Source organism: Pollachius pollachius, assembly GCF_949987615.1.
Source record: "Pollachius pollachius genome assembly, chromosome: 17".
NCBI lineage: Eukaryota > Metazoa > Chordata > Actinopteri > Gadiformes > Gadidae > Pollachius > Pollachius pollachius.
The window spans coordinates 1,815,724-1,836,892 of NC_136950.1; the positions used below are offsets into that span (position 1 = coordinate 1,815,724).

General features: G+C 46.6%; 1 protein-coding gene across 1 annotated transcript in view; it reads left to right on the top strand.

Moving 5' to 3' along the window:
- Positions 1 to 21,169, top strand: part of LOC307088623 (sodium channel protein type 5 subunit alpha-like) — a gene marked incomplete at both ends in the record, with an annotated part of 120,366 nt that overhangs the window by 74,737 nt on the left and 24,460 nt on the right. Inside the window, 4 exons of the mRNA XM_079754574.1 lie at positions 5,821 to 5,944; positions 6,625 to 6,773; positions 8,251 to 8,364; positions 11,732 to 11,827. Coding sequence (XP_079610700.1) covers positions 5,821 to 5,944; positions 6,625 to 6,773; positions 8,251 to 8,364; positions 11,732 to 11,827 — 483 coding nt within the window. The remainder of the gene's footprint in view (positions 1 to 5,820; positions 5,945 to 6,624; positions 6,774 to 8,250; positions 8,365 to 11,731; positions 11,828 to 21,169) is intronic.

Below are 21,169 nucleotides of genomic sequence, written 5' to 3' on the forward strand. Positions count from 1 at the left end.
AAAAGCGCCTGGTGCGTACCCCGCTGTATCCTCACCGGGATACGGTACGCCTCACCGGGACCGTGGGGAGGAGACGGGGCACCGGTGACGCGGACGACCTGACCCACCTCCATCATAGGGCACTCCCGCTGGAAGTGGCCAGGCCGCCTGCACCGCCAACACCCCTCCCCTGCCGTCTGAGTGCCCATCTGTGGAATGGGGGGGAGGCGACTCATGTGCCTGCTCTGGCCCGCCCCCCCCCCCCCCCGCCCTCTGCGCCGGGGTTGGCCTATCCCGCCGTGGGGCAGCCGCCCCAGTACGTGGGCCCGGTGTTGGTGGTCGCTGGCTCACTGGTGGTGGCTGCATGTGGCTCTCAGCTAGGACGACCGCGGCGGAGAGACTCTTGGGCCGGTGGTACCTGACCCAGGCGGAGGTCCTAGCCAGAAGCCCCTCCACAAACCTCTCCAGGGCCACCTGCTCCACCACGTCCTCCGCCGTGTTCCGGTCTGGGATCAGCCAGCTCCTTGCCTGGTCCCTCAGCTGCTGGGCGAAGGCGAAGGCTCGGTCCCCCTCGCTGAAGGCCAGCGCCCGGAACCGCCGCCGATGTTCCTCCGGGTAGAGGCCCAGCCGGTCCCGGATGGCCCTGGTGATAGCGTCGTAGTCTCGCTGGGCCCCGGCCAGCAGACTGTGGGCCGCGAGCTGAGCCTCTCCTGTTAGGAGCGGCAGGAGACGGTGCGCCTACTCCGGGTGAGGCCACCCTGAGACCTCGGCCACCCCCTGGAAGGTCTCGATGAAGGCTTCTGCGTCGTCGGCCTCCCTCATCTTCGGGACGTGTACGTGGGTTGCGGGTCCCAGTAACAAAGCAAATATGCATTTTTAACTGTAATACAGAAAAATGTTCAGCTGAACTGACTGCAAAAGTTTATTCGTAGGCCCACAAAAAGCAAAAATAAGAATATAAAATGCGGGGAAACATATCTACATGTATTATCAGTCTGCATTCGGTAATTAGGTGTGGCGTTTTGAAGGCCAGTGTTTGCCAGGTGAACCAAGTCTGCTAAATGATGCGATTTGTGCTTAGAGTTTTGAAAAAATGTAATTTAGAATTTCTATATGAGTGAAAACAATGAAATTGTGCTTAGAGTTTAGCAGTCTGGCTTGTTGTGATACATGAGCTTCAAGTTTTCAGAATTGTGTGCATAGTTCCATTTTTTTTGTGTGTATACAATGGAGAAAAACTGAAAGAAGAAGTCTCCCAAATCAGGCTTCAGATTCTCATGGTTTGTGTATTTTCCTAGAATATCTCTGTAATGAAACAGCAGAGAATGTGTAACTTGGAGTTTCACATTCCATACCGAGCTGTCTCCCCTCAGAAGGTCTGCTATAACATAGGACTGCTGGACCCCAGAAGGTCTGCTATAACAGGACTGACCCCAGAAGGTCTGCTATATCAGGACTGCTGGACCCCAGAAGGTCTGCTATAACAGGACTGACCCCAGAAGGTCTGCTATAACAGGACTGACCCCAGAAGGTCTGCTATAACAGGACTGACCCCAGAAGGTCTGCTATAACATAGGACTGCTGGACCTCAGAAGGTCTGCTATAACAGGACTGCTGGACCCCAGAAGGTCTGCTATAACTTAGGAGACCCCAGAAGGTCTGCTATAACATAGGAGACCCCAGAGACACCTAATGTGACAGGGGGCGGGACCATCTCTAACTCCCAAAACCCCTCTCTCTTCAGCACCTTAAAGTTCACCACAAGGGAGATAGGGATACACAGAGATTAGAGAAAATAGTTTGATTAAACCAACCCTATCCTGACCATTACCTCATTCTCTCATACGGTATATCAAGATTTACATTTCTATTATATTATCTTTTTCTATTATTACCTGACAGAAACAGACAAAAAACTGACAAAACAGATAATGGGTCCAACCTCGACGACCAAAGCATTTTCTTTCCTTTGTTTTTTCCATTGGTTTCAATATTTGAGTGTGTCCAGATCACTAAAGCAACCTTTGACCTAAGCTTGACCTTTAGAGCCCAGCTGAGAGCTAGCGAGTGGTGATACATCACCTAAAAGCCACCTCTAGCCCTCACAACCTCTATGTGTGTGTGTGTGTGTGTGTGTGTGTGTGTGTGTGTGTGTGTGTGTGTGTGTGTGTGTGTGTGTGTGTGTGTGTGTGTGTTGATTATATGTATCCTCAGTTCCCAGTCATCTCATTCTATTCGCTGTCATATCCCTGGAATCCTTCTAAGCGATAAGCGCTGATGATCCGTGTTCTTCAATGAGTGTTTGGTCATGGGAAGCATTCTGTATTATCCGGAACACTCAATGATTATCAAGAAGAAGTAACATTTTTTAGGTTCTAAAACCTAACACAACAAGGAAAAAATATCATCTTCATCCTTTCAGAATACATTTTGTTGCTTTAGCATTTCGCTAAAGTTAAATTGCACTTAACTTTATTGCACATTCCCAGCCTCAGCTGGTGACCTGCTTATGTCCTGGGCTAGCGCTAGCATGTCCGCAGCGGAGTAACAAACGAGCGGTGCCGGGCGCTACGTCAGGCGCCACATGCTGGGACACTGTGTTCGGGCCGCAGGTCCGCTGTCTCAGCAACGTCGTCCCGTTACAAATTGCAAAATAATAGAAGTGAAGTGCGCATGTGGAATGTGTGTCAGCCGGGCCTGACCCACATAAGCAGATGAATCATGGAGTTGGCCAGGGGTGCTGTGGTATTTGAAGGTGGTTAGTCAGCAGACTGGTTAATTTGTAAGAACAATCCCCCTCCCAACAACCACACCTATCACCCCACCGAGCCCTCCTCTCTAGTTCATTGAACCTGCGTAGTGTTTTGTGCTGAGGAGGCTTAGGGATATTTAAGCGGCCCACCTGAGCAGTGGCAGGTACACAAACACTACCTCAGTACACACACACACAAACCGCATGCTGTCCATGGGGCAAGGTGGAGTCCAGGTGATTTTCTCTGAGCAGTTTGCCACCGACGTCTTTGGATTTTGATGACACAACCTAAAGTTTCTTAAAGGTATAACAGAGTGTTTGTATAAATTTTGCAACGCATGATTAATATCTGTTTCAGACCCTGTAAGACGTCCACCCGTCTAGTAGTATACATGCACAGATTTTCTATACCTTGTCTGCTCCTACCCTTCCTCTGATGCTAATATCAATTAACTATTAACCTCTTCTTTGGCAATCTCAATCATTCAATTATTATTATTATTATTATTATTATATTATGGATTTTTTTGTGTAATTTCATTATTCTGTCAAACTTTGTATGGCGTTTTATCTTAATGCCCTTATCCACCTTGGTTTCTCCGTTGCATATTTTGATCCTTTCGTCCCCTACTCTGCTCTCCTCTCCTCTCCTCTCCTCTCCTCTCCTCTCCTCTCCTCTCTTCTCCCCTCCTCTTCTCTCCACTCTTCTCCTTTCCTCTCTCCTCTCTCATCTCCTCTCCTCTCCAATCTGCTCTCTCCTCTCATCCCTCCTATCCTCTCCTCCTTGCCCCTCTCCTCTCCTCGTCTCATCGCCTATCCACTCTCCTCTCCTCTCTCCTCTCCTCTTATCTCCCCTCACCTCCTCTCCTCTCTCCTCTCTCCTCTACTCCTCTCCTCACCTCTCGCTCATCTTTTCTCTCCCCTCTCCTTCTTTTCTCTCCTCTCCTCTCCTCTCCTCTCTCTTCACCTCTCTCTCCTCTTATCTCCTCTCCACTCCTCTCCCGTTCTCTCCCCTAACCTCCTCTCCTCTTCTCTGTATAATGTATGCTCGTCGTTACACCATACCCATCCTTCTGCAGCAGCTGTTGGGGCCCCTCTCCCTGTGGCCCTGTGTTTAGCAGGTTAATGATTAATAGGTGACCCGTGCTCTAATGACCTCATAAATCTCAGCAATGGGCGGCGCTCCTCACTCCAAATCATAAAGTCTGACTCAGCTGTCTGAGCCAGAAAGAGGCCAGGTCATAGGTCATGGGTCATAGTTGGCTCCCACGGCTCAGCAGTGCTAACAACAACAGTGGTGTGGCAAAGTGGTGGTGGTCTTCAGCACAGAGTGAGTGGAGCTGGCCATGGTGGAGGTGGTGGTCTCATTGAAGAGCCAGTTGTTCAGAGTGTCAAGTTGCTCTTCTGGCAGCAGTAGTGAGCATGCCCAATAAACACCTCCCAGCTATGTGGCTGAGGTGTGTTTGTGTGTGTGTGTGTGTGTGTGTGTGTGTGTGTGGGTGTGTGTGTGTGAACACTTACACATGCCTGCCCACACACATTCTAGGTCAAGGCTAGAATGTGTATCCGTGTGTGTTTGTGTTAATTTGTGCATGTGTGTCTGCACTTGTGTGTGTGCGTGTTTGATAGTGTTTGTGTATTTGTGTTTCTCTGTGTGTTTGAGAGTGTGTGTGTGTGTGTGTGTGTGTGTGTGTATGTGTGTGTTGGTGTGTATGTTGACACTGAACTACGAAACCTGTATCTGGGTTGGTGACCCATCCTGGCAGCTCCAGCCCAGATGTACAGGTTTCCTCATGGAAACACATACAGGCCTCCTTATGGACAGACGTACAGGTATCCTCATGGACGGACGTACAGGTGGGTTTTAAGTGGTCTTAAACGGTGGTTCCTGGAATGATATGCTGAAAAAAGCTGTAAAAATCTGGTCTCCTGGTGAAGGAACAGTAAAGGATGATTCTGTGCAGCTAGTTCTCAGATGCATCCATTCCCATATTAAATAATGTGATATCAACAACAACGGTTCCGGAGAGGCAATTCATTTGTATGTGTTTTGCCTTGGATTGCTGCTTGCGTCCACTCTCTGGTTCCTCACGTTAAGACAAACTATGAAAGCCATGTGCCTTCATTAGCACTGATTATGCAGGTCATCCCATTCAGAGCAAACATGCCATGAACGTGACTGCTTCATACAAATATCTCAGTGTCCGCGTCTGTCTGTCCGTCCGTCTGGCTGTATGTATCTGTCTGTCCTTCCAAAAATATATAACACAAAGTAACGTGTTTGTGTTTTGTTGGTGGTCTGAAACGTCTCTGAGGGTGCGTTTCCATGGCTGCTGTTCATCACAATGGCCTCCGAAAACTGATGCCTTCACAACTGGTGACGAATGCCTCAGCTCCTGCCACGCACGTGTGTGTGTGTGTGTGTGTGTGTGTGTGTGTGTGTGTGTGTGTGTTTATTTTTGTGTGAGCGTGTGTCATCACAGGCCCCCCCGCTGTGTCGTTGTGTAGGTGGTCCAGCAGCCCATCCGTCTTATTCCGGGAAATTATAATCTTGGGATTCAGCAGAAATGGCCAGAGAGCGTCTGTCTGGCATTTCTCTTTCCCATTGTGAAGACAAATTCCCATGATGCTTTGCAGACACTGCAGGATTTCCTCGGGTTGCATTTAGTCCAGATGTCTGCGTGGAGCCAGATGTTGACGTCAGGGGGACAGCTGTGTTGTTAGGACTGTAAACCCTGCTGCCTTCTCGTGTTTCTCATCACTTTCTCCTGGAACATTCTAGTTTGGGACAGAAGCTCCATGTGTGGAGGGTCTTTGAGCATGAGACCACGCAGAGACACACCGCAGCTGCTTCTTCTATGGACACTCACTGCATAATGTCTCATAGGAGAGAGAGGCTGACCTTTAGAGGGGGAACAGGCCAGAAGAATAGCGCCTGGACTCACTTTGTAGCGCCACTTTCTCAACTCTGCTCTTTTCTCTGATTTGTGTTGTTTGACTCAACCTGGGAATGTCTCAGCAGAGTTTGTAGGATCTACCTATTTTTATTGATGCATAAGAAACTAACTGCTCCTTGGGGTCTTTCTCAGCAGAAGGATGAAATCAGCCTATCAGAGGGCAGCACGGTGGACCTGAGGAAACCCGGGGAGGAAGAGGACCACTTCTCAGAGATGGCAGAGGAAGCCATGGACCCTGAGAACTGTTTCCCTGACTGTAAGGACACACACACACACACACACACACACACACACACACACACACGCACACACACACACACACGTGCAGCCTCGTACTATTTGATTAGGGTAATGGTTGTTTCTGGTTCATGCGACTCCAGCACCTGCCTCTTCCTGACTCAACAGGGTCCACAGTAGCATACACGTCCTTTCTGTTCCCTCTTTCTTCTGAGAGGCTGCTAAGCTTAGCTGACATGTACACGGTGGAGATGCACTGAGAGAAAGGTCAACAAGGACAGACAGAGACAAGCAGGCGGAGAGAAAACCACAAAGAACAGCCAGTGAAGAAAGGAAGAGAATGCCAGCCGCCATCTTTAGCTACTTAAACGCTGGCAAGGCAATGATTCGGTTCTGCCAAAGGTCTGCCTGCTTTGATAAAGTCCCACTTTGTTCAACGAACATAAGATGAAAACGAGTAATACATAACGCACTTTACAGTGGATATTTTTTTCCCTTTTTAATTATTTTGGCTCCGAACTGTCTATAAAATGGCTGACACCCAAAACACACCAAAGTCCATCTTAAATACGAGCTGAATGAGACTAGGGAGGGCGGGGCGAGGGGCCGCCGTCCAGTACTTCCTGTTCTTACCTCAGTAGAGGAGTGTGAAGGAGGCTCCTGATTCAGCACCCTGTTCTCATGTGGACCACAGCTCAGTCATGGACGGGCCCCCACACCGGGCCCCTGCCCCCACCCATACCGGGCCCCTCCCCCTCCCATACCGGCCCCCTAACCTCCACTCTACGCTGAGGCAGCACCCAGGGTCTGCTGCTCCCCCCAGGTCCCGAGCTCCAAGACCACCTGATGTAGAACTAGGCCAGTACTCTCCTGCTGATAATCATGTGTGTGTGTGTGTGTGTGTGTGTGTGTGTGTGTGTGTGTGTGTGTGTGTGTGTGTGTGTGTGTGTGTGTAAATGTAAATGTATGAGTGAATGTGTGTGTGTGTGTGTGTGTGTGTGTGTGTGTGTGTGTGTGTGTGCGTGTGTGCGTGAGTGTGAGTGTTTTTGTGGTAATGAAAATAACATAGACATGTAAACATGATGCAGGGAGCCTCTATTAGCTCTCCAGGTCATAGGACTCCTGCTGTTTCACTGACCTTGATGCATCTTAAATAATTAGGCAGGATGGTGGGGGGGTGCTTAGGGTCTCTCTGGGTGCATAATAAGCGGGGTACGGGCGTTTGGGAGCTGCTCACTCTGTCAACGTGACAGAGGAGAAAGGTCTGAGGAATGAGCCGAGGGTTCGTACTTCGTAGTCACAGCGTGGGTCGGGCCGGCTGCCCAGCCCTGCTCGGTGATGAAAGGACTCACACCCGCAGACACACGCAAGGACTAGAACACACACACCCACAGACACATGCACAGACTAGAACACACACACCCGCAGACACACACACAGACTGGAACACACACACCCGCAGACACACGCACGGACTAGAACACACACACCCGCAGACACACGCATGGACTGGAACACACACACATGCGGACACACTTACGGACTGGAACACACATACATGCGGGTCAGACACACGCACAGACTGGAACACACACACCCGCGGGTCAGACACACACACGGACTGGTACACAAACACCCGCGGGTCAGACACACACACGGACTGGAACACACACACCCGCGGGTCAGACACACACACGGACTGGTACACACACAACCGCGGGTCAGACACACACACGGACTGGTACACAAACACCCGCGGGTCAGACACACACACAGACTGGTACACACACACCCATGGGTCAGACACACGTGTCACGAGATCCTCTCTAACCTATTACTGTGAATCCCCCAAGTCCCACAACAGCAGTCAAGAAAACAAATAAAGGTAACTTTGATTTAACTGAGACACCCAAAAAATGTCAAGGAACAAATATTTAAATGAAAAAGGGATTTAACCCTATTTGATTTTTCTTCTTTTTTTTCTATTATTTATTTTCTTGTCTTCTCCTTTGTACATGCAGACATGAATGGAACTTAAATAGAGGGCACCTGAGGGTTGCCGAATATATAGTATAACTGTACAATTAATTCTATGTATGCTTATATTATTGTATGTGTGTTAACCTTGGGGGTAGGAAGGGACAAAAAAATAAAATAAATAAAGTATATAAAAAAAAGAATAAAAATAAACAATGCATGATTTGACAGATATTTATCAGATAAAATCATGCACTGTGAGATAAGTCACCTTCTATAAGGAGGTGGATGAAAGAGCTCCAACCAGGGGGTACTCTAGCCCCGTGGTTCCTAACCTTCTTTCTCCAGGGCCCCCCTAATTCACTTCTGATGGAGTACGAGACGGGCTGCGACGTTCTAAAAACTTGGCAGTTCACACTGCTGCACCGGGCGGCGACGTCAGGTGGTTTCCCTAGCAACTATGTACGCTCTGGCACAGCTGAGAGCTGCAACAGCATCACGCTAAAAAGTAGCCTAACTTAGGTTTGCGAGTTTGCTTGAGCTAGCACCCCAATTTACCCTCCCGGACCCTACACACATTGGCGGTTTATTGGGTTTCATTCTGATGTAAATGCGACGGCTCCGGGGTTCCGGTGGGGGGGGCTTGGGTAGAGGTGTTCATGCTGCGCTGTCTCCACAGAGACAACGCAGCGATATTATCATGAGCAGTTCTAACTGGAGAGAACGTGAAACCGCGAGCTGCTGATCATGTGAGAGAAGATGATGCAGTCGCATTAAACAAAGACGTTGAAAGATGGTGCTATCTACGAGTGAGACGCAGAGGATCTGTCCTTAGGAAGCTTTTGTATAAAAAAACAAGTGGTCAGCAAAAATTAGGAATATGTTGGCGTTTTTGCACATGTAAATAGTTAATCGCGTTTGTTTAAAAGTTTTGAGTATACCCCTCCATAGCGTAATGTAGTCTCTTTCGATTGATCCTGGAAGAAATTAAATCATTTTTTGCCCAAAACCTCTCTAAAACCTGCTTTGATATACTGTCAGCTGACATTTTTCCATATGTTTTTGTTATTGAGTCTGGTTTGTTTGTCCGAGTTCGTCATGGTAACAACGGGGGGCGTGACTTAGCAACAGATCTATTATCAATCGTGAGATCTAAAATGGTTCTTTCAAGCTCGGATGAGCTGTTATAAAGTCAGGCACGGGCGCACTGCTGCGGCATTTGCTACATTCTGAAATTGCGGCATTCCTTTTCTTTTTCTCTTTACACATCATTTTGCCTCTAGCCGTCAGAGGCTTCCCGCCCCCCCCTTGGCTCTCTGGCGCCCCCCAGGTTGGGAACCACTGCTCTAGCCTACTGGGCCTGGCCTTAAATCCAACACTAGCACAGTAGCCCAGAAGCTAATGCTAAGTAAGATTCACTGCAAACCTAGGTATGGCACACGGCATAAACTGCACACATTGCACACACTACACACACTGCAGACACTGCACACATTGCACACAACTGTACCTAACCGTACACACAGCACACACATGAGGGGGGATCCAAAAGCACCCGGGGGTAACACACCAACCCATAATATATTTAAACCCACACCCAAATTGGGTGTCCGGTGAATCGGTGCGGACTCCGGTGAAATAGTTAGTCTATTGTTCGGGATTTTGGGGGGGATTTCCATGCTATTCTTTCTATGTTTGTCCTAATGCCTTGGGCGACATTTTCCCCCCCTTTAACCATGGTCACCCCGAGCAGGTGAGTCCGCATAGCGTGCAGGTCGTACCCCAAAGTAACTTCGCTGGGAGCGACGAGGCCCCATTGCGTGCAGGTCTGCTTCTGAATCTGTGGATTCTGATATTTAATCATTTAATACAACATCCTCATCATTAACCAACAACGGATCATTATTAACATCATTAACTAACCCTGGTCCCCCCGTCCACCCCCACGTGGTCCTACCTTTTGTCCCTATCTCGAAGGGTCTGGCATAAGGGGACTGAGGAGACACCATTTTCAGGGTGCACCAAGGAGGTCTCTGGGGTCTAGGCTCCTGGGGGCTGAGTCATCTGGGGCCAGGTTGGTGGTGTTACAGTCGGCCCTTGGGGGACCTATGGAGGTGGATGGAGGGTAGCGTAGGGTTTTCTGCCCTAGTCGGGCCATCAGGGACGGCTGAACGGGAAGGGCACGGGGGCACTAGGAAATTGGGGAGATTGAAATGAGACGGGTCATCCACGGCCCCTAGGCGGGCCTTCCTCTTGTACCTGCGGGCTGGCCAGCACTCCGGCTGGGCATGGGCATTGTTGCAAAGCAAAGTTCGAGTGGAACCTTCTTTCCCTTCAGGGCGAATGTTGCAGACGGGCTGTCCCGGCCGGGGTCGGGCTAGCCCCACATAAGGCATAGCAAGCCACCTTGATGTGAGTTTCCCCTGTGCCCTCCTGCGGAAGTTCTTGACCAGCACCCGCTCGCCAGGTAGTAGGGGAACAGCCAATGTCCATCCGGTATAACGTTTCTGGTCCCATCAACCCAGTATCGGGTTCTTGCACCTGCCTCATCAGGAGGCCCCTGTCCAACTTCAGTCGGTCCCAATCCTGCAGTAGTTGGCACATCCTGGGAAAAAAAGAAACGCTGGTCAAGGCCTGGTGATGCCCACTTGCACCCAGAGGCAGATCCGTTGGAGGTCGGGGTCCTGCCGTTGCCACTCAAACCAGGGCCTCTCTTCTCCCAGGTGGGTCGAGGGGGTCAGCAAGGTTGGCCTCCGCTCTGTCCTCAGTCCTCCCGTCCTCCGAGCCCCTGGGAGCCTGGAAAATGGGTCGGCGTTTTGATTGGAGGCACATGGCCGATACTTAATGTCGCAAGAGAAGTTGGCCAGTTCAGCTGCCCATCTCTGTTTGGTCGCACCAAGATGGGCAGTGCCAAGGTGTACACATGCTACTTTGCCACGCGGCGTTGGTGCCACGCGGCGTTGGTGCCCCGCGGCGGTGGTGCCTCCCGGCAGCGGGCAGTGGGGCTCCGGCGGGAGACAATCAGGGGCAACGATCCCTTTCTCCTCCATGTCACCCCAAAGTTCCTTTCCCCCAAATTCCTTCTCAACCATGGCTGAGATAACCCCCACTACGAGTCTCGTTGCGGAAATACCAGAGACTTCAGAGAACCCGACATGTTATGCGCCATAACACCAACAGTAAAACGGTTATCCAAATAACAAAGAAGTGTACAACACTTGTGTTACAGTGTGTGTATTCACACACACAGAAATGTGGCACTCGCACGGTCATAGCTCATTGGGCAAAGCAGAGAAAGGGGCGGTAACATGTCCCTGTTTGTCGTATGCCCCAAAAAATTCCAAATCGGTGCGTCTGAGCTTAGTTTTTTCAAAGGCAGAGCAGGATAGCTAGTACTCGTTTTTGGAACTCATTTTAATGGCTGGGGCTTGTCTAAGCCATCACTCATTCCTTGCCCTCCTGCACCTGGGCTAGGATTGAAGCCAAGCCATCCAGGCTGGCATCAGTGTATTGCTTAAATGGGTATATTGAAACTAGCAAAAAAAGCCAGAATGGGTGCACTGAGCACACATTGTTTCAATAACTCAAAAGTGGTTTGACACTCGGCAGCTCACAATACTGGTGCAGAGGAACGGCTGGCCGTGCCTTGTAGAAGGCGATGGAGGGGGGTGGCAACCTTTGAGAAGGAAGCGATGAATCTCTTATAATATCCTACAAAGCCTAGGAAGGAGCATACCTGTTTGACAGTGGTGGGGACAGGCCAATCTTGGACAGCTCTCGTCTTATCCAAATTGGTAACAACTCCTCGGACTCTTACAACATTGCCCAGGTAGAGGGCCTGTCGCTGGAAGAACTGGCACTTCTTGGGCTACAGTTTAAGGCTGTGGTTTTGGAGGCGTTCGAAAACCTGCTCCAGGTGTCACAGGTGGGTCATGAAGTCAGGGGAGTGAATAATGACATTGTCCAGGTATATCAGCGGATGGTTATGTAGCTTGTACCCTAGGCAACGCTGCATCAGTCGCTGGAATGTTGCAGTGTTACACAAACCAAAGGGCATCTGGGAGAACTCATACAGGCCCAGTGGGGTGGCGAATGCAGTATTCTCCTGGTCAGGGGATGCCACCCTGACTTGCCAGTACCCTCTGGCTAACTCCAGCACCGAGTACCATTCTGCCTGAAGGAGGCCCGTCAGAGGCGGTTGATCTGATGGAGGCCCGTCAGAGGCGGTTGATCTGATGGAGGCCCGGAGAGGAGTCCGGTGAAACGGCACAGCGTCCCTCCGAGTAGATCCCTGTATTTATCTTCCTGGTCCCTTCCTCTGTTCTTCTGTGCATGAGAAAACAACACAACACACACCCGGCAGTGCCCCCAGGGGCAGGAAATATCGGCTCTAGTAAGAGTCTATTGTTCGAGATGTGGGGGAGGGGATCAACTGTCCTTGCAATTATTGCCATGTCCCCCCCTAATCACCTTCCTCGACACACGCAGGGACTGGTACACACACCCGTGGGTCAGCCACACGCACGGGCAGTGACGAGTTCCACCAGAAAGTACTTCATGAATTATTTACGTATTATTTATCTGTAATTGATTTGATTGATTCTAAATTTTGGTTGTGATGAAGAATGATTTATCCGTTGATTTATCCATCAATTGAAAAATGCATTTTTACAAGTATTACGAGTATATTACGAGTGGCGGGGCGTGCACTTATTGTCCATAAAACATGCCCGAATAAATGGGAGTAGGCCTAGCTTTATTATGTTTCAGTCACTCATTTAGAAATTTAGAAATCATGGAAGTAACTTGCAAGTCTCTCGTAGTTTGCAAGAACTGACTTCACACTGCTCACTCGCATCGTCCAGTGGGTGGGACAAAGCAGGTGCAAACTGTTCCCATCTGCAGGCTTACGGAAAAAGTCAAACCATGCCAGTCTTTTTGGTGACTCTCTATTGTAATTATCAGCTCTTTGAATGTCTTCATCGCATCTCGGCACATGTTAACTTTGAAACAGCATCTTGAAAGGCAAGGTTCATTTTGTGGGCATTACAATGCACGTACGTTGCCTTTTCTTGTATGTCCTTGATGCGCGCCTATAAGCCTATGGTATGTCAAGAATGTTACCAGTGATGCTTTCACACGGACGAAAATGGTCTTTCTCCGTATAGATGGACTCATTGCAAAAACACATCTAGCTGTAGAAACGCTTTTGTACATATTCAAGGCCTATTTGTGGCGCTGGTTTTCCACCAAAGAAGGAGAAAAGCAGTTGTTAAACCATAGGGGTAAACCATCAACCAAGCTAAAGGCAAAGCCGGGCTTATTTCGCCAAGCCTCGCTATTTTCAGCTAGAGTTGCGTTCCATTAACGTGGGTTAAGGAAATCTCCGCTAAGTAACCATGGCAATTTATCAAACCAAACTAACCTGGTTGGTACCAGGCTAACTGTCAGGCTTACTTGAGCAGTGTTTTAGATAAGTCCATCTGTCGGAAACAAGTGTACCATCAGAAGGTTCCGCCAAGCCTAGTCCTCACGATTTTGTCATAAATGTACATATATGACGTACAAACAGCGTATATTTTCACTAAGGGTTTAAGATTAAATTATGCAAATAAAATAATTAAATTAATTGCTATCTATTGTTATCGTGGATATTTTCTACGTATATATATTCTGTCAAATTCATGAACTAGCAGTTGGGTGAGTGGACTAGCATTTGCCCTGTGATTCAGGCAAAGCGAGTTTGCGTCCTTAGTACATCCTTCAATTTTTGGTGTTGGCTCATTTTTGTAATTTCCTTTATATCAGAGAAATTAGGCCTAACAATTGACTTTTAACATAATTAATATGTCTTCCAATATCCCCAGAACCAAAATATAACTTGCAAAAACCCATGGTAAAGTTATTGGTAATATTAATGTAACTGATAGTGAAATGAAGACACTGCTGCATAGGAAATTGTCAGCCACATAAATTCCATTCAGGTTAGTTTCTCGGCAGGCAGCCGAGACCACCTCTGTTGAGATAAATACTATGGTTAGTCAATTTAGAATATTCAAAGAAATGGAAAATAAAAGGCATGAAAAGTTGTTTGATTTCTCCAGTAATCCTTCCTAAATTTAAATATGTTACGCTTAATACTACTTATTCATTCAGAAGATCAGCGATTTTATTGCCAGGCAGCCTCCCAGTTTTTATTAATGGTTACGGTGTTCCCTTTATGATTTATTATATGCTTGTACTCCTCATAGACCTCCACAAGCAGCTTTTGTTCGTCGCTGGAAAAGATCCCGCTCATTCCTTTTTGGACATTTGATCCATGATTTGACATACACGGTTCTGGGCTAGTTACATATCTTATGAGTGCGCGTAATCCACGATAACGTAAGCCTGGCTTGAACAAGCCTGAGCAAGGCGCTGCTTAACTACGTTGATGGAATGGCTTTAGCCTCAAGTGGAAGTTGGCGTTAGTTCTAACCGGGCTAAATCAACTAAGTGCCGCTTTTGTTAGCGACTTTGATGGAATACCCCTCTTGTAGATTGAGCAGAAAATACCTTTTAATGTACACCTACTAATTCAATTTACCAAGGGGTGGTATTTAAAGCTACAAAAATAATACAAATCAAATCAAACAATACAAATTAGATGGAAATCTAACTTTGGCCACCTGGTGGGGGGGCTATGACGTCATTGTTTGCGTATCTGGCGTCCACACGAATCCTAACACGAAAACACATAAGGCCGTTTTACTCTTTTTCACCCTGGGACCTGGTTTAAAAAATGTATTTTTGCAGGCACTGAAAATGCCAGGTCCGTCTGGATGGCTCAAACGTACAAGACCTCTGCGTTTCGTGTGGACGGGGCTGTAGAATGATTGGAGGTGGAGAGAGAGTGGGAGGGAGGTGGCGAGATCGCAGCGATGGCACCAATGCGTATGGGACTGATACACACACACAAACACAATTATGCATCACTCAGTTGTAAGCGCATTTCCCAAAAATGCAGTACAAAATACATGCGCACACCCATCCTTTAAACCCCATGTTTTAACACACCCTGCATGTGTGTGTGCATCCAGGTCAGGACCCATGATAACAAGCTTCCCCCATGATGCACAGATTGACCCATGGCTCTTTTGTTACTATGGATAATGACCATCAGGGTGTGAGAGAGAGAGAGAGAGAGAGAGAGAGAGAGAGAGAGAGAGAGAGAGAGAGAGAGAGAGAGAGAGAGGGAGGGGGGGAAGGGAGAGAGAGAAAGAGAGGGGGGGGAGGGAGAGAGAGAGGGAGAGAGAGAGCGAGAGAGAGAGAGAGAGAGAGAGGGAGAGAGAGAGAGAGAGCGAGATAGACAGAGAGAGAGAGAGAGGGGAAGGGAGGGGGGAGCTTGATTTAATATAAGAAGGAAGAGGAACACAAATTAATCTTATACATCTATGCACACACCTACATACACATCAACACAAAAACAAAGATTTACTCAGACACAAGGTAACGAACAGGCACACACAGATACGTATACATATATAGATAGACACACACACACACAGAGATACGTATACATATATAGATAGACACAGACACACACACACACACACACACATATACGTATAAATATATAGATAGACACACACAAGCAGACGCATACACACAGATCTGTATACATATATAGATAGACACACATACACACACACACACAAAGATACATATTCATATATAGATTGACACACACACACACACACATATGTATACATATATAGATAGACACACAGATACTTATACCTATATAGATAGACACACATACATACGCACAGACACAGAAACGTATGCATACAGCTGGACACACAAACACACACACAAATCAGCATACATATACAGAAGGACACACAACGTTGTCATTTAATTAGTTGCTCAATTAACCTCCTGAATGCCAACTTATTGGTTAATGTTGTGATGCTCCATGGCTGACACTCATTCTGTCTCTGTGTCTTTGTGCATGTATGCATGCGTGCATGTGAGTATATTTGTGTGTGTGTGTGTGTGTGTGTGTGTGTGTGTGATTGCACATGAGTGTTTGTGTGTGAGCCACCTCTCTTAGTTAATCTCCAAATAACACTTTCCTAACCCCCTCTGATATCTACCTCTCCCCTAGCCCTTCCCTAGCCTCTTCCCTAGCCTCTCTCCTAGCCTCTTCCCTAGCCTCTCTCCTAGCCTCTTCCCTAGCCTCTCTCCTAGCCCCTCTCCTAATCCCACTCCTAGCCCCCCTCTTATATCTTCTCCTAGCCCCTCTTTTAGCCCTTCTCCTAGCCCAGGGGTCGGCACCAGTTTTTTTTTTTTGTTCAACTCTGAACAGTGTCACTACCCGATCCGTTCCGCCTCCCCAGTAATTATTTTAAAGAGTATAATGTGTAATCATGCATTAACATGAACATTACACAACCTTCACATACAGACGGATAGAGAGATAGATTCATTCATTCAACCTACATAAAATAAAATAAAGTCCAGGCAGCTTTGTTTCATCTGTTTTGTATTGTACTTATCCAACCATATCTACCACCTTTTGTAGTGTCTTGCAGCACTGGCCTCTACTGTCGAAACAGCAAACATGCCTGCTATCAGCAAAATTAGCCTACCCATTGCATCTGCAGCAGTGTTAATTTAGTTGACTAAGACTATGACGAAAACTAAATAAAAAGTCAGATATGATGACAAAGACTGTGACGAATATAACTGACTATAGTCAACGATAACTATATATTATACTTTATAAGCTTTGGTATCAAATATGTTTTGTGGCTCCTCACATTTTATTTGGCGGAAGAGGAACAAAAATGGCTCTTTTGATAGAAAAGGTTGCAGACCCCTGTCCTAGCCCCTCTCCTAGCCTCTCTCCTAGCCCCTCTCCTAGCCCCTCTCCTAGCGCCTTTCCTAGCCCCTCTTCTAGCCCCTCTGCTGATAGCCTGCCAGGCTAGTGCTCTATCCCGTTACTATTCCTTAAGACCATCAGCCCACACACACAGACACACGCAAGACCATAAGTACACGCACATACGCAGTGGGGTCCGTAACATTCGTCCTAACGCACTCTCTCTTCTCAAGACGCCAAGGCTTTCAAAAAGACCTTTTCATTGTGCTTCTAATACCATTAGTGGCAGAACAGACCCCCTGCGGTATTCAGCTCTCATCTGAAGGCCTCCATCTTTCATTTGTACTCCTACACAGGTGCCATTGAAGCACTCAGCCACTGTGTGTGTATATACACTCTACTACGTTCTGCATTCATTATATGTGTTCCCATAGAGAATACATTGGATCATATCTATTAGATAAATAGAAAATCACCTTTAAAACTGTTGACTTGGAGAAAACACATACCCACAGGAAGGTACCAAATATGTTTGAAGATGGAATTAATAACTTTTTTTGATCCAATCACGAATATAAACTTTTTGATCACTTTATTCATGAATTCATTATTTTAATTTTGTCATCGTTTTTTGGTCAAACTGTAATCCGTGGTCATTGGTGAATGTCGACAAAGAGACTCTCTGTGTGGACATGTGTGTCACATGTGTGAGCTCTGTGTGTCTGCATTTCACGCTGGTGCATCAAGGGACATTACCGGAAGCAGGAGGGGTTAAATGCTATCACCTTCCCGTCTGCGTGTATTTTGTGTGTGTTCTGTTAACAGCCATCAATAAGTGATCAATGTGTGCGTCTCTGCTCAGTGAGGCTAACAGGTCCCCCAACAGGTGATGGAGGAGGGGGGCTTCCGGGTTGCGTTCAATAAGTGTTTGTAGATGTTAAAGCGTATTAACACTGCGTTCAATACGGCAAGAAGGTTTTACTGACACTGGCTCTTGTTAGGATAATGGTGTGTTCCTGAATCCTCGAACGCCAGACTTCCGAGTCGAAAGTCGAAGATCTCTCAGCTTCCTTGCTGCAATTCTCGAAGGAATGCCCCCTTTTTGTCTTCGTCTTTCGAAAATCTGAGAGTAGACCGAGAGCAGTGATGACGCTCTCAACCAAATGGCTGCGCCCGTGAAGAGATATTTTGTTTTTGTATTTGTACAACGTAGGTCATCTTAATGTTGATTTTAAATGCTCTTACACACTTGATTACATTACTACTTTATTCCGGTCACCAATTTATACATTGCATGGTCTTGCTGTGCATGCAATACAATGTAAAGTTGTGTTGTTTGTTTTCGGGCTGGTTTGCTAAAGAGGCTAATGTAGCTAACAGTAAACAACGACTAGCCAATTTCATGACACATTCACAAAGTTGAACAGGAACGCTATGAATGCTCTGAGACCGGAAGTGACGTCAATTATGCAACTCGGAGGGCTCGCGTCTGAGGATTCAGGAACACACCATTAGCCATAGACACACACACACAATCACACACACACACACACACACACACACACACACACACACACACACACACACACACACACACACACACACACACACACACACACACACAAATGTATTTATGAACAAACATTCACATAGACACACAATGTGTGTGAAACTGCATAGAAATAGCATGTGGATTGTGAAAGAAAAATCCATACGGGCTATATGAATGAACACTGTCGAAGACTATGCTATGCGTTAAAATAATAATAATAACAATAAAACATTAAGAAGAATCAATGTTTGTTAATGCATTGCCACATATCATTAAGTAGACCCACATTTGCGGCCACAAGACCGCATTTCAGATATGTGTTTATGAGATATGTGTTTCAGATATGTTGTTTCTGAGTCGTCATCTAAGATGTAGAAGAAAACGCTATTCCATGTGGGAATTAGGTCCATTATTTTGCCATAAAATTAGCCATTTGATGTTTCAAATTCATGTGGTCATGCGTCTGTCTCAGCGGAGACTGCAAACACGCTGTCAAAATATCAACTCGCCAAGTTCAAATGCACACATGGCTCTTAAAGGGGATGGGAGAACTCTCATTGGTTTGGTGCACGTTACCCCCAAAACACACCTACGGGTTTCAGACCAACCCATTTTAGATTTGCGTCAAGAGTCATTTATCCGCCCGGTATAATAGTAACAGCATCAGAAATCCGCCCACAAAGCTACTTGCGTTTCGAGTTTCCCACTTGTGTTTCAGACCGTTAAAATGGGGCCCAAACACACTCACACTTTAAGTCACAAACACACACACACAAACACATGTAGATGCACACACAGACATTCACCTTCTAACATACGTGTCCACACACACACACACACACACACACACACACACACACACACACACACACACAGACTAACATACTCATATAAGATAACCTGTGTTAGTCTGCTGATTGAGTGTTGGATTACAACTCACTCATTTTCATTGAATTGCCCGGCCGGCCTATCAGGGCACAACCTGTTAGTTACCATAGCAACAAAACTCTGGCGTAATTAGAGCTATAATTGCATCACAACAAAGGCCAAAGCCTCAATCGATTTATTCCCAGTGATGGGAATAAACAGAGCGACCCATGTATATATATATCTATATCATTATGATTATTATATATATGTATAGGTATATGAGATAATAATCTTAATGTAGGACTATTGTTGTAGATTAATGTATTTTCAAAGAGTAATCTATTTTAACAATTTGTTCAACAATTTGACTTGATTCATGCTGGCACCTCTTACGTCAGAGATGTGACTATATTTAAAACGTAACTATATTTAACCTGTAACCTTAAATCCAAAAAAATAACACAAATGTCACTGTCCAAGCAGTAACTCTGATTGGCTGTGGGCTAGAGGGCAAAGCCAGGCCAACCGCCGCCACATAGGAAGTCAACATTTCTGCATGACATCACATCCACTGGCCTGCGGGCCATTAGGAATCACATGATCACACCTGATCATGTGTGAAGATATCCCAGAGATGGCCAGCTGTGGAGGGGGACGGGTTGTGGGGGAAGACAGAAATACAGCTAGACTTCGATACAAAAAGAGAGTATATTTCAGCCATGGTAAATGGTTATGTCTCCTGGCGTGATTTAACCGAGTAGGAAAGTAGCAGGGAACTTTTCCCATTGATTTAAAACAGAGACTCTGATCATATAAGAATACGCTCAATTCATCCTCTCTCACACACACACACAAACATATACACACACACACACACTCAGCAGAGGGCTGTGCTAGTTTCGTGGACTCCATCTGTTGCGGACTCTATACTTATGCAACCAAAATATGTCTCCAAACAAACACACACACACACAGACATACACGCACACGCACGCACACACACACGCACACACGCGCGCATGCACGTGCACACGCACACACACACACACACACATATGTGTGTGTGTGTGTTCTGGGAACGAGCAGTGTTCATGCTTTGTGTAAAAATACTAAATTGTCCGGACATCTCCCAGACCCAAGTGAGTGAGTGTGTTTGTGTGTATTTACATTAACTTGTGCATGTGTGTGCATCTGCGTTTGCACTAGCATGTGTGTGTGTGTGTATGTGTATGTGTGTGTGTGTGTGTGTGTGTGTGTGTGTGTGTGTGTGCGTGTGTGTATGTGTGTGTGTGTTTGGGTGTGCGTTTGTCTGTGTGAGTGAAAAGAAATTTGAAAAAAAAATCCATAAGGGGTTTATGAATGAACACTGTCGAAGGCTATGCCATGCGTTAAAATAATAATAATAACAATAAAAAACTAAGAAACAATGTTTGTTAATGCATTGCAGCATATCACTAAGAAGACCCACCATCGCGGCCACGCATATCAGATATGTGTTAAGTTCTCTTTGCCGAAATTTAGATGATGACTCAGTGTTTCTGAGTCGTCATCTAAGTTGTAGAAAAAAACGCTATTCCATGTGGGAATTAGGTCCATTATTTGGCCATAAAATGAGCCATTTGATGTTTCAAATTCATGAGATCATGCATATGTCTCAGCGGAGACTGCAAACACGCTGTCAAAATATCAACTCGCCAAGTTCAAATGCGCTGATTCTTAAAGGGGATGGGAGATAGAACTCTCATTGTTTTTTTCACGATTTAAACAAATAAAGAGAGTGACACAGAGAGTGTTTATACTATAATTCTCATGGCTGGCAACACAAGAAATAAAAACACCAAGGCAACCTTTATTTTCCAACTGTAGATGTTGTAGGATAAAGAGCTCCCCATGTGCCCTGCAGCAAGGCACTGTTGACCTGACTAGATGACAGACACCATCTTCCTCACTTCAGAACCTGAGTCAGCTTCTATGTTTCC